The following is a 15,169-nucleotide window of genomic DNA, read 5'->3' as shown; positions in this document are numbered from 1 at the left end:
AACGAGACACTAGTTTATTGCGCCGGTTTGCTGTGGTCTTCCACTTTTCCTCTTTACTTGTTTCACCCACACCACCAACAATTTATACCCTAGAATTAACAAACATAAAATAGACATGAGCTACAGCTAACATGGTACATATTCACATAAAAAAAACAAATGTAACATACCACTTTGGGCTGTCGGGTCTGACGTTAGTGTTGCTAGCCCGTCATTAGCAATTTAGCAATGACATCACACAGGAAGCACTTTGCATGACCCCAAACTAAACCAAAGTGAACTTACATGCTCAAAATACAGTAATCCCAAAATAAATACTAATTGCTCCTGTAGACTTGTAAATGATTCCTGGATCACTGGAAATGTCAAATAAAAATGTACAAATTGAACACCCCTAAAAAGGTGTCTCTTGCTGCATTCATCACCGACACACCAGCACCACCTCAAGGACAAACAAATGAACTGTTGTCATTCTGTCGAAGGCTACACTTAATATAATTTATTTAAAGCGTTTAGGAGCGTTTTTTTATTTTTTTTATTTTTACATTACTCTTTACAAGATATACTTTATTTTGCGGTAATGAAATTCTACTATGAATTTGTTACAGTTTCTGATGCACTGTTATAATATATTCAGTTAAAGGGTTTAGGAGTATTTTTGGGGGCTTGGAACGGGGGCTTTTACCATTTACATGTAAATAGCGGTTCTACTTATGAATCGCGTTACAAAATGACTTCTGGAACAAATTCATTTCGTAAGTAGAGGTACCATTGTAAATGAAAGAATAAGATGAAGAAGCCGTAAATAAAAACAAAGAAGCGAACATGCAATCGGATGCGCAGCTGACGGTCAGGCATGATTTGTCCATTATCAGATGAAGCTATTTTAACAATGAAGTGTGTGCTTGTGTGAAGTACCTCAAGAGCGACGAGAAGAAAATGAAGCACTTGTGCAAGGCGTGCCGTTAAAAACAAGACAAGAACCTGTCGAATGATTTAAACAAGTAGCAAACACGTGATGAAGTGGAAACAAGACCAATTGCGTCAAATTTGATCGTACAAGTAGCAACGATGCAAACGCAATATGTAGCTTCATAATTTTGATTGATTATTCATGACTTGCATTTTTAATAGGTCACTTTTTTATATATTGTAAACTAAGAAGATTGTGAACTATTAAGAATCAAAAGCATGTCTCTGGACTACCTAAAGACGGGGATTAGAACCCCCGCCCCGAAGTGTCGTGTGCCCTAATGTGTGACGCCGTAACGGCCGGCATGTAAATGAGACTTGCATTGTTAGCTTAACGACCCACTGCGGCGCAGCGTTTGTCACGCGCTTCTGCCGCTAATGACCCTGAAAACAATGTCAGCGTCTGCCTTTTTGTTTTTAGTAGAAGCACAAAGCAACAAAACTTGTTTTTCCACATCTTTTTGTTCTGTTTTCTTTATTTTCCACGAGTTCTGGAAGAAAAAGCAAAACAAACACCCGAGTGGAGGCCCCCAGAATTTAATATTCATGACAATATGCAAACCGGTTTGGAGGGGAAAAGGGACTCTACGGGCACAGACAACAAGGAGGGGGTGGCCGCCACCCCACCTCTTTTTTTCTTTTCTTTTTTTTGCATAACAAAAACTTCTGTTGCTGAACCAAACCATAGTAATCTCACCACTTACACACTTGTCTTCAAGCTAGGTATTACAACATTATTTTTTCCTCGCACTTATAAATGAGCTTAACTTAAATAGAAAGCTAAGGAACAAAACGAGACGGAAAAACAAATTTACCATCATTATGACATCATCATCAAGTAACGATGTTTCTATGACACATGATCTGAATTCTTGATACAAGACAGAGAAAATAATAATACAAAAAAAACACGCTATGTGTAAGCACAAGCATGTACACTGTGTTTTCGGGGTGCAAGAATACGGGACGTAATATGCTAAGCTAGGATAAATGTAGCTGTAAGGCCGGATTTATTTGGCTTTTGGGCTACTTGTCGCTCTTTAATTCAATATAAGGCACTAAAAATAACGTAAAGAAGAAAAAAAAGAAAACTAAAAGGCCATTTGGCAGTCTCAACTGGTGCAGAACTGCCACGTCTTCAGACCGCTACATCCCTTTTGTGTCACGGTGTCTCCATTCCGGACTTTTAGCGCTATCGATTGAATGGAGCAAAGGTCGCCAAAATTCAAAGCAGTTTTTCACTTTTATTCTTGTAATATTACTTTTATCCCTGTAACATTAACATATACATTAATGTTACAAGCATTTGGTAGGTTACAATTTTTCATATTATGTTCCAACTATTTCCTGGAACATTGCATGGGTTCTTGTATCCTTGTTACTTTTTCCTTTTATTGTTTTAACTGACTGTAATATTATGCATGTTGCTATAATATTTTGTAGGTCTGCAACTTTTCTGAGAGTATTCCAATATTTCTTCTTGAAATATAAGATTCTGACTTTTCTCGACAAAACATCATCCTTACCACCTTAATTGTTGCAATAAGTTGATACAAAAATTTTCTGTAAAACAATTTTAAGGTTATGACTATTCTGAAGAATTGCCACTAATCTTTATTTATCTTTAGTATTGTAATGTTCTTTTTCCCTGTAGTGTCACAAACTTTACTTTTGTAATATTAGGACTGTTTCATAGCTTTTAAATTTTTCTCATATTACTATACAATGTTATTCTCATAACGTTAGGCGTTTCCCCTATAAAATCACAACTTCTTTTTGTGGAATATTACGAATATGCAGAACGCTCCACTACTGTATGCCCGTTTCAGCCAAAACTTTTTGAGCGGCACCCCTTAGTGGTAAAAAACAAACAAAAACAACAAAACGCCTAAATAAAACATCGGGGTTTCACGCTCAACGTACGAATTCTTCTTGCAACCTTAAAACTTCAGTTAAAAATATGAGGTGCTAGTAATGCTAATGTGTAGCCAGCTAGGATCACGACACATCCTGGCCGTCCCATTAAACGATGGTTATTCGAGACCAATCGGTGCAGCCCCCGAATTTCGTTTGTGTTAGTGATTTTTCACAAAAGCAACAAGCTAAGTAAATCCTGATAGAAATGTTTTGGGTATCTTCCCAGAACATTTCTTGTGCTAACTTCAACCTTTTTTTTTTTTTTTTTAAATACTTGCAAATATATTGAGCACAGGTTACAAAGATCCCATTTACAGATGCTACATGACCAATCATAGCATGTTAGCTTCACATACATATTTACGTATAGATATATTTTGGCTATGTGGTCTTCAAAATACACAGTTGAATAAGTGTCATTATTCCTTAAACACAATAAAATGATCAAATAGTGTCAATCTTCAACACAAAAACCAGCAAAAGATGGCTGAAAGTCAAGGTCAGCTACACTTCATTTGCCAACCCACATTTTTTCCTAGTTTCTTTTCCTAAAAAGGAAGTGTTCTTTATTGATTTTTTTTTAGCTGAGCAATCATTTTCTTTCACCGCAGGGATGTTGTGTATTCATCCATTTTGTTTAAAGCCAAGCGCCTTACAACAGTGCAAACAACTCAAACGTGTGCAATCGGGCCTGATGCTAGATCTCATACGAACATGTTGAAAATCCTAAAAACAAGAGCGTTAGCGCCACACTGAAAAGTGAAAAAGAACGTTCATAATGAGAATGAGTGGCTGCTGATCTCTTAAATTGCTCCGACTTTATTTACGCCATTAAGACAGTCTTTGAGAATTTTTTTTTTTTTTTGAACTCAAGAGGGTTTGTCACAGCTTTACAATTTGTTTTCCTATCAACTTCATTCTCCTAATATAACTATACCTTGTTTTCTTACTATTACTTCATTGTCCTATTAAAACTTGAGACACAATTTTCTGTCTTCATTCGCATAAATGTGGCTATGTTTAAATGCAGTCAATATTCAGGTTAAGATTGCATTATGCTCGTAATGGCATAAGTTTTAAGGTTTTTTTTGGATGAAAAAAATGGATTCCCTGTAGTTAGAGCCTGCAAAGCACACAAATCAATGACACAATCAAAGAAGGTAACCCAAATGTGTTTACATGACCACATATTCGGTGTACTGTACCTCAAGGTTTTTAAAAACCTGAACAATATTGATAAAATATTGATAAAATTCTGGTTTCATAAAGTATTACTGACTGCATGTAAACGTAGTTAGCTTTACAGCTTCATTCACAAAACACTGTGATGACATCTTTTCACAGAACATCAACATTAATTTTGCACCTTCACAACTGGATTATTGTGTTAAAACTACAATCTCCGATGATAACTATTTTGTCGTAATCTTGCGTCCTTATTGAGCTAATTGGCACAATTTCACAACTGACTTTCATAGTGGTACAACGTTCATCTTGTAATGTTTACATTTATTTGTTTTCAGTGTGGCACTAATACTCATTGTAAAAATAAGACATTAAAATCAATCAATCACGATTATAATAAATATTTAAAAAAAAAACAGTTACTATGAATGTGCACGGTTTGAGAGACAAAAACAAAAGGTTTAACCGCACTCTGTGTTTTTCTGTTTTTTGTAACGCTCCACTAATGCTGACGACCCCCCACGTCTCCCCTTTTCTATCGAGGAGCGGCGATGGCGGGTTGCCGTGCGCGTGTTGATTGTGTGCGTTTCGAGTGTGTTTGTGTGGGTCTCACAAGGGCTCAAGCCGCCATCTGCCACCCTACTCGAGCCAGCCTGATCCGTATTCCGAGCCCAGCCCGGCCCAGCGGGCCCGCTGTCTCATCCCGACAAAAAAGGCTTCCTGCTAAGGGGAGGAGACAAAGGGTGGGGGTTATGGGGGTTGCTGTAGGCGTGCTGGAGTCCCGCGGCGAGACCTCCTGACCCGGGGTTCCCTGCGGAGGGGAGGGCAGACGGTGCAGACAGACCGAACCGTGTCTGCTCCCTGCCTTCATTTTCTGTCTTTTATCAGCCACGAGGGCTGGAGGATGGAACGGGAGGAGGGGACGGATGACAATGAAGACCCCCCCGCCCAACATCTCTCTAGTCCCAACGGACAGGCTGCTGCCGTCCTACACTGCCCCTAGCGCCCCGAACATCATGTGAAACATCATGAGTCCGTCGCTTGTCTGAAACGGTTCGTCTAGGCCGTGGACGTGGTGAGTTTATGGATGGTGCGGTCGTAGTACTGCGTGGTGAGAGCTTCCAGGGGGTTCCAGCGGTGCGCGCGGAGTTCCACTACCTCCATGAGGAGGGAGCGGGTCAGGGGCGACTCGGCCGGGCTCAGCATCTTGTCGCGCACGGCCGCAAGCAGCTCCGTCATCATCTCGGGCAGCTGCTCCTCCAAAAGGCGTCCGGTGCTCTGCAGCTGCACAGGAGCAAGAACAACTGACAGACGGCCAACACCAGCACCTTTATTCCATGTGTCTTCTTTTTCATTTTCAATTGGAAATGAACAAATGCAATTATTTGGTACTTACTGCGGTAATTTTGATTTAAGAGTGCCCTAATCTACGCTCGGTTTATTGTCTTTACTTTGGGTTGTGGGTCAAAATTTGACTTACGTGTGAGCTTCAGAGATTAGGTTTCCTGAAGGAAGTGGGGGCACAGAACTATTAAGTAACAGTCTCATATGAGTTTAATTTGTTCTGTAACAAGACTTTGAACTCAAATCAATTGCATCGCAAATGGAGTTTCCCCTCCGGAATGCCATTCATCCATTCCAACTCCCACAAAACACCAACATTTTTTTTTTTTTTTTTTTGAATAGAAGGAAACTATCAAGCTTCGGTATTGTACTACAAAAAGTACAAAACTAGTACTCCCAACCAGGTGGTGGGTTCAATCCTCGACCCTGGCAACCATGTTGACATGTCCTTGAGCAAGATATGAACCCTAATTTGCCTCCGGTGGACTTGGCAGGACACTGCGTGGCCGCAACTGCAATTGGTGTGTGAATGTGTGCCTTTGTAAAGCGCTTTGAGCACCATATGGTGGTGGTCCACTCAATTTACAAAATATATGGTAATAACCAGACTGCAAAGAATTCTTGGCTGAAACCAAATCTAAAAACGAGCAGCAAATGTGTCTCGTCTCAGCTTTTATTTTGAAAAACTGGTCACCCTATGCTAGTTTCACTATTCAGTGGTTATCTTTCCAGTACAAGTGAAATCTGAGGAAATAAGTGCAACATTGAGTGTTTAACATGTCGGAAATTGCGCGGAAATGTGGATAAATTCAATTATGGATTAAAATGAATCACTGAGCTTTTCTTGAGCATAATGAATACTAGAAATGGGACTAGTGATGCAATGACTAGTTGTACTTTTGTTAATTTCTTTAGTCTACCTGATTGGACCAGACTCCAGCGAAACAGTCAGATACAGAGCCATGACGTGATGAAAAGGGGGTAGGATGTTCATGTTCTCTCTTGTTTACGATTCTCCTCTAACTGTTTTTTCACCTTGGAATCTTCTCTAAACGCCTGAAGCAAATCTGAATTTTGTTTCTTGGAATTGCAGGGGGCGGCAACAATTTCAAGTTAAAAAGGTTATGAGTATGAACAAAGATAAGGAGTCAAAAGTTGTTTTCTTACACTAAACCCATTTTGCAGGGGCATGTATTCTCAACAAAGGCCTGAGGTGGAATCATTCTTACTCTCAACATTAAAATATATATCATACATACTCGCGAATCAACAATTTTGGAGAATTATTATTTTGCAAACTATTTGCAAAACACCTGCTGCTGACAAGCTGTGTCTGTACAGCTAAGGAGACAAAAACTGATTTTCATGTTCATTTGGTCGAGTTTAAGTGATAGATCATGGTGGCTAGCAAGCTGGCATATCTTTACTTCATAAATTATTAAACATCCTGGTCATATACACACAACCAAATGAATGTTAATATGGAGGCGCTCTTTTAAATTAAATATTCAATCTGGGCCTAAAACTGAATTAAAAAAAGAACCTGTCTTTGTTTTTGTTAGTTCTTTACTTTTTGATGGATTAAAAAACAAACAAAAAAATCACGTCACTGTATCTTTTCATAATTGTTGGATTGGCAATTCAAAATGAAAGCTACAAATGCACAAATTCACCTTGTTACTACCAGTATGCCTCTTTTTTTTAACCTCACATGGTCAAAAAGAGAATTAATCTATAATTCTGCTGCACCTACGCTATTTTATTATTCATCACACTCGCGAGGATACACATACAACTAGCATGCCGTCGGAATAAATGCGACGCTGGTTGAATAAACTATGTTATGGAGGTTAATAAGCAACTTGTTTAGAGGAGTGATTTTCAAACTGAGATTTGAAATGGGAGTTCGTGAAATAATTGCCAAAAAATGTATTATAAAAAAATTGTGAATAAGGTACATTCACAGGCGCGCGCACACACACACACACGTGATGTGTTTTCACAAAATCAGGCGTATGTATATTTCTAATTCCCCATAAAATCCCCTTTAAAACAATATATAATACATAGCGGTAGTTCAAAAATTCTCTCCACAGTAAGAAAGCACATTCACCATTGTGAACAAAAGATGGAATGGTTTTGTGACATTGCGGTAGCTTCACAGGAACACTGTGGCTAGCTCGTCTTTTCTGATGTTAATTTTTATTTTTGTCAATAACATAGTTTAAGTTTTGTGAAAACATGTCATACATGAATGTATGTTTGGGAATTTGTGTCCTTACCTCCATGGAGCAGCACAGAACGGCATCCTCTTTGACATCTTTGGACTGCAGCAGCTACATGGATGAAGAACAGAAGCAGTGTCGATGATTTATAAATGACTACATAAGTTGCAAGAGAACTAGAAAAAAATATTTTACATGAACTAAGTTGTAAGACTGAAATACATGGTACAAAAATAAAGACTAAGATGATGAGAAAGTCTATCAAAAATAGAACAAAGACATATTTAAAAAATGAAAACGTGTTGAAATCAGCAAAAAGAAAAAAAAGGATGCAATAGTGTGTACGTTTCTCTTCACATTGTATTCTTGTCATGACGTGTATGTCAAAGTATAAAAGAATGACGTTTTAAAACATGAAATCCGAGAATTGGCATATAACGGACAAAAGTTTAGTTGATAACCAAAGCTGGAATATTGAAACATATTTTTAAATGATATAAAGTTGTATGCTAGAACTCATGGGTCAAAATGTTACGAAAAGAAAAGGAAAAAAGTTGAAGTACAGTATACTGCTTGCTGAAAATGTAGATTAGAGTGAATTTTGTGCTACACTCAACAAAACAGTCAAAAAGAAATTCTTATTTTCAAATATAGCTCTCCAATCAAATTCAGGTCAATTTTACATTAAAAGATGTGGTCAATTACAAACAATTGGCTTGTTGAATTGATGGCTATTATGCCAAAGTCAAAAGGTAGGCAGAGCTGCAATAAAGAAAAAGATTTTTACTGTGTTTGTATATGTGCTCAGTTTTCTTTTTTTGGCCAGTCTGTTCCTCCACTTGTCATGCTGACAAAAGCTAGATTTGCCATTGGCCCAGCAAAACATGAGGCGAGGGATACAGTCGCACGAGGCAGGCTAATTTTAGCAAGACACGAAAGCAGGTGTGTCTATAATTCTTGATACTTTGTGTATTTTGACAAAGGCTTGTCACATCTGGGAACTTTTTAAAGCGAAAAAATGCATTTCCATCTCCTTGAAAAGAAATGTCAGCCAAACGGCGATCATATGGTGATCGCAACTATATTCCAAACGGTCATTGAACACATTTACGTGTCGCCTCAGCACATGTGGATGGACGCCATGACAGCGTGACGATCCCACTCAGGCTAGACCATCTCCTAATGAGTACTCTGGGGGATCTTGTGCAGACATTTACGGGAACACAAATACAGTCATTAATCATCAATTCTTCTGTTAAACATTCAGAATGTTTTGCATGTGGATAGTTTTTCTTTTGTTTTATATAGAAAAAGAACAAAGTTCCACAGTGTCACCGTGACAAGACAGGAGCCGCGTGCATGCTTGTTGTTAGATAATAGCGCTAGGAAAACCTTGGGAATCTCCTGTCATTCCCATTTAGTTTGTTTTTGCCCCCACACCAATCCAGCTTCCTGCATTCAAAACATTTGATCAGAAAAACAAAAAAAAGGAGGATGGCTGTGACTGGGGAACATCCATTTTTATACTCATGTTTCCGTCGTTGTCACAGATCAAACGTCAGCGCGTTTGACGAACAAATGACATTTCACTGATGACATTGTCAAAGAACGCCGTGATGGGATGCAGCGATTTCCAGCTGAGATGTAAACATGTATAATAATAACACACATGCGTGCGGGGAGCGTTGGAAGTTGGATGACTTCAAATGGGCTTCCAATAGTTGCATAGCAACACTATTTCTGGCATCGGGACCTGCGATCATGCCTGTTTCATCAAGTATTAGTCTTTTTCCATCACATGCACTTCACTGAAGTGTACCCAACTAAAAGCACACAATTGACATTTCATTGCGAGTGAACCTGCGCTACCTAATGGATTTTCTCATCATCTTTGTAGGATAATGCACATACATAAACAAAAGTACAAAAAGTGAATAGACTGGTTAATTCTTTTCCTCCAGCCATCTCAAGGAAGTGCGTTTGATTCTTCTGCCTGTCACTACAAACGCTGGCCTAGATGAATGAACAAAGATACATGATTTCAAATAAAATTATAATGTTATCATTGATTATTAACTATAACGCTCTATAACTAATCTAAATCATAATATTGTTCCATGTTTACTGAGCGATAAGAGGTAAGTGGCCAACTTATGGCTATTCTTGACCTGATAACCGACACGCTCAGAGTAGCGATAGACCGATAGGCTTTTTTTCAGGATTGATTCTGATTTTTAGCAGTCATGGGGGCAATAACCGATATTTGGATGATTTGAAATGAATAAATGTCTCCACAAAGCAAAAAAAAAAAAAAAAACTTAAAAAAATAGCGGTAATAATAATAATAATAGCAACAATAATAATAATAATAATAATAATAATACAATTTTATACATCATACATTTTTGTTGCAAAATTGCAATAAAAAGTGCAGGGCGCTCCCAGGGTTAAATGAAGACTTCTGTATATAGCTCTGTGTAGTTTTCTACAGTAGATAAAGCTCTACAATATTTCAAAATGTTAAAATTTTGCTTATTTTTGTTTCAAACTCATTTTTTTGTTTTAAAGAAAAACAGAAGCTGCAGAGTGTTCCCAGGGTCAGCATAATGTTTCAAAAAGGCAATGAATTTAAATAAACCGTTCCCTGAAGTTGATGAATTTAAATAAACCATTTCCTAAAGTTAACATATATTTAAGGATCTATTATCGGGCATCAGAATTAAAAACAAAAAAAGCGCGATGCCGACATTCGTCAAAACGCCAAATATCTGTGGACAGCAATTGGTCTAATTCTAATTATTTTTGTAATTTCTAGACATGTTAGGATGATGTTTGCTAGCTACCAAAAGGCCGCTCAAAATGTGACTAGGGTACAAACAGGTACAAACTGCTTTTTGCCAATTGAGAAATGAGTTCAATAAGAGGCAGGGTCATGCAGCGGAAAACCAAGTACGTATATGTTGCCTCACTCATGTACTGGTACTTCAGTATGCTACATGCAGGTCACCGGCTTCAATAAAAGATGAGTCTTTCCAGCAGAACCGAGTTTCCTGTGACAGGATAAGCATCTAAAAAGCAAAACAAATCCGTTGTGTTTTTTTTTTCTTCTCGTCTCGCCTACACAACAACAGGCTACGCATCAATTAATCAAGCCTGTATTTAAGCCGACCGCGAGAGGAAGTTGTTTCTGTACCGTGTTTTTTGCTGCGGCAACACGCTGATACTTGATGAATAATTCAGAGACAAATATCCCTTTCTTAGTGATGTTCTCCTGTTTACGCTCCGAGGAAAAATGTACACAATCTAACAGGGAAAAGTATTGTTTAGCTTTTCTTCAAACGTCATCCTAAAACTGGCGATTCATCTTCTAAGGCTGCACTCCGCATGCCAAATGACATGCATGCTTTATGGGAATTGGTGTGATGTGTTAAGTAGCATTTGGCATTTCGGGGGCATTTCATAGCCGTTGTATGCAACTAGTACAAGAGTGGTGCTTAATTTATTCACATTGCTCCCTGTAGTATCTTCCTGCAGGTGCCGCTGCTAATGAAAAAGCATCAACAAACCCACCGTGCGGCACCTGCACTAAATGGATGAGCACTTGCCACCCGCCTGGTGGTCATAGCGGAGCACTTAGCGGCCAATAAGCGGATATTTCCCCTGGGGGCGACAGCAAAACAGGTGCAGGGGGGAAGGTGTTTGAATGCAAACAGACACTAATAGGGCTAAAACCACTTCTGTTCGGCTGACTTTATCAGTTGGTTTGCTTTTTTTTTTTTTGTGACGCCATCACAGAGGGGCACACTGGTGACAGCCATGAAAACTTTATTTTACTTTCTTAAATTTGACTGTTCAAAATGTTGTTGTTTAAAGTGTGTCCTTGCTGAGACTTTATCAAAATAGCTGGGAACACAGAGAGACCTGTTAACAAAAGCTGACTTTGTGTTAGTTGAAATTTTTTTTTAACCTCTTTGGATTATTCTGACAGGGTTTGATTTTAATTTTAAACATGACAGACTTTAATTCCTACTATTTAAAACATAGAATTTTCACATTTTCGTAATACAAAAGAGGAGCCCGTAATCAGTCAGCTGATCTGACCATTATCAAAGACGCTGCTAAGACACTAATTATTAATCAATCCATATGATTTTAAATCAGTCTTGACGTAAACTTAACATTCATAACTTGTGCACAACTTGCTCAAACGTCACAATTAACTCCTCCAGTCTTAAATCCGTGTTTTTACGTATCTTTTATGTCTAGACATTCAATCCTAGGTATTTATTCATGTTCAAGTGTTAGGGTAAAGAAGGGTCGGAAAATGGCTGACTGAGTTAAATACTATGTTTTGTAATCTAATCTAGCTAATCTATCTTTCTGCTACATTTGCAAAACATCAGTATCACGATTTAGCTGATTTCCATTCTTCAGCTAAACTCGTCTTGAATCATAATCCTTGTCTTTTGCATGTCCGATACACCATAAAAAGAGATTAAAACTGAATTGGGCCAATTTAATGCATTGTTTTACAATGAAATTTTATAAACAACTGATGCTAATACCTGTACAGTAAACGTTTTGGACAGAACAAATTATATTTGCAATTTTTTACTTAAAAATTGAAAGCAAATGATCTATTAGAGCTTGTGCTGCACAGTGAAGTAAATGCTGTTCTTGTACCTGTCACATTGTCAGTTAACTTCCTGTGTAGCAAATTCCGACCTGACCGCAGTCTTTCCCCGCAGTTTCCCCTCATCTCTTCTCTTTCTTCCCCCTCGCCTCCACTTCCTCCTTTCAATAGGGCGCCTTCTGTACAGTGGTCGCTCTGCTGTGGTGACCTGACCCATGGTTTCCATGGATACAGAGAGGAGCATACGCATAAGGTGTCGTGAACCGCTGATGAGAAGTTAAACCCAAAGTCGTGCGCTCTCCTGGAAGCGATGGCGTCCTGGCGGGTTGCGCCACAAACGAAAAAAACTCTGCGGTGTCTAGTGTCTAGACTGGGTCAGGGCGGGAAACAGGAAACTGAACTTTCATGGTGCAATAGGCGCTTAAGTGCTTTCTTCTTATTGGAAACATGTGGTTGGGGATGGTTGACTGTAAATGGGACATTTAAAGGTGAAATAAAACAAACGTTACAAACTCACAAATTATGTGACAAGCTTTCATCAAATAGCTCAGGGATCGATACTTACAGCACGCTTAATATTTCTGTATTGCTGGGATTAATTTGCTTAGAGGTGGTGTTTCCAGCAAGTGAGCCAAAGGTTACCCCACCCTACAGATTACTGAGCCATTAACAAGAGCGTATTTTGTTACCATGACAACTAAATGGAATGATGAGGCTAGTTGCAAACCACACACAAGCCTCTGAAACATCGCATGGTTTACATTTTCCCTTTTGGAAGGAGCAAGTCTGCAAATTAGACATGCCCATTAGTGTGGGGATCTGTGTATGTGGCGCAAGCAGAGGACACATCCTCAAACACAAATTAACACCCCTTCACTCTCCTCATCGGCTTCACTAGGCAATCAAGCATGTGCTGCTTATCAGAAGCTAAAGCTAATGTCTTTATAAACCAAAGCTTTGCTTACCTTTTCGATTTGACATGACGGAGTTACATAAAGGGTTGTCTGGCTTGTATGCTCACTTCAATGTCACTCAATAAAATAGCCTGCAATAGTTGTCGAGTATTTCTGTCCAGCATTAATGAGAGTCTTGGTGTCATGACAGTAATGTGGTGGAGGAGCAGAAGGACTTTGATTTAATATAATTGAGTCCAGTGTTTGAGTCAATCTGTTAGTACGGTTTGACAAAACACACTAAGTGCTGATGTAGGCTTCAAACATTAGCTTATCATGCCAGCCGCTGAGAGGTTGATGAAGTGTTAAACCATAGGTTTAAAACTGAGTTCTGTTCCTACACCTAGGTTTGTACTCAAGTCAAAGTCATAATCGCAAACATCCCGTCCGGGAAAACAATACACACCTCTCGCAGGCAAGTGTAGATGGGACACACCAAGACCCGAAAGGGCTTCCCAGAACAACTCCTCATGGTCCCAAATACCTCACATAAGAAGGTGATGAAGCCCAACCACACCTCCACGTCTGATCGCTGGAGCTCCTCTCGGCGGGTGAAGTCCTTCTGTGGATTGGAAACGGGCGTGAGTCCTGATTGATTTTCTCGTAACGGGCAGGATATGAAGGAAAGCTTAATATAGATAATGCAAATTCATAAAGAGAAAAGCCACTTTTAATTCTTACACATCACTACAACCGTAATGGTCAAACTTTGTTCGCTAGACAATGAATGAAACGTTGCATCTAAATTCAAAATTCATAGCTGTGTGGCTTTCGTCCATCATGCAAAATGCAACAAGAATGCATTCAATAAGGATGGGACGAATTTCCTCCAGGAAATGAGGATGCAACAATAGCATAGAGCAAGTGTATCATTTTTTTGTCTTTGTCTCCTACATCTTACCTGATTCAAATAATCAGCTCATCACTAAGCTCTACAGAACCCTGATAATCCTGATCATTTGAAGTTATTGAAGGGAGACATCGAATACATGCAGGATAGTGGCTCTCTCGGACTAGAGTTGCCTAACCATGAACTAGAGGAAATGAAGGTAGCCACGACGACTGGAGCGCTGAATGAATCATGGATTTAAGATCGTGGGAAAATGGTGATTGATCAGGTTTGCTGCTATTGGTTACCATTGGCTGACCCAGACAAAATGATTGTCCCGGGTGGCGTGGGGCGGTTTTAAGGCAGGTAGTCAATAACATGGTCAAAACTTCAAACTGAACACTACACGCTGTGCTTCAAATGAGGGTGAGAATTGCCTTATTGAGCCTTAGCGGTACGGCCTCAATGTTACAATATTAGGATGATGAATATGGCATTTGTCTACCATGAAAATACAAATGAACTAGAAGACCACGATATGCTTGCTTATGAGTCAGTATTGTCTATGAAAGTGTATCATTTTTTTGTTTTAATTGATAGAGTGACATTTTAAATTGATTTAAATCGTTGTATATGAGAAACCTTATTGTTACATGAAACAATTTTTTGGCACCCCACCCCCCCACCCAACCCCCCCTACAAAAAACGTTGCGTCCGGTAGACGCACATTGATTTGAAAGTATGCGTTCCTATCAAAAATGATGCTACGCGGGGACGCAGGAAACAAGAGCACTGTACCATACTACTTTAATATCACTTAGCACTTTTTTTTCAGACCAGTGTATGAGTACACTTAAGTAGTCATTGATACTGATACCAAGAACCGATAACAGTGAGACTTCTAATACATAATATTACCCTTCCTACATATTCTACTAAAGCATTTTTCACAAAATTTAGACGATAAAACTTTCTGGTCACCGCCACGCCAAATGGTAAATCATGGTTTAAATGACACAAAACTTTAAATCAAATTTCCCATTGCTATAATTTGACAATTGCCCTATTTCATCTGTTGAGTTGCTAACCTTCCTCCGATTTGAATGTGTTC

The 15,169-nt window shown here is 38.9% G+C and overlaps 1 protein-coding gene across 2 annotated transcripts in view; it reads right to left on the bottom strand.

Moving 5' to 3' along the window:
• Nucleotides 1–1,415: 1,415 nt before the first annotated feature.
• ctif (CBP80/20-dependent translation initiation factor) overlaps nt 1,416–15,169 on the bottom strand; it is a 45,334-nt gene continuing 31,580 nt past the window's right edge. For both annotated transcript variants that reach the window (XM_088435666.1, XM_088435665.1), the window contains 3 exons: nt 13,636–13,791; nt 7,701–7,754; nt 1,416–5,358 (listed from right to left, as the gene is read on the bottom strand). In XM_088435666.1, the coding sequence (XP_088291792.1) occupies nt 5,134–5,358; nt 7,701–7,754; nt 13,636–13,791 (435 nt within the window). In that variant the 3' untranslated portion in view covers nt 1,416–5,133. The remainder of the gene's footprint in view (nt 5,359–7,700; nt 7,755–13,635; nt 13,792–15,169) is intronic.

This window comes from Hippichthys cyanospilos, chromosome 15 (genome assembly GCF_059441005.1).
Source record: "Hippichthys cyanospilos isolate Australia breed blue-spotted pipefish chromosome 15, RoL_Hcya_1.0, whole genome shotgun sequence".
NCBI lineage: Eukaryota > Metazoa > Chordata > Actinopteri > Syngnathiformes > Syngnathidae > Hippichthys > Hippichthys cyanospilos.
This window is presented reverse-complemented; position numbering and strand designations above follow the sequence as displayed.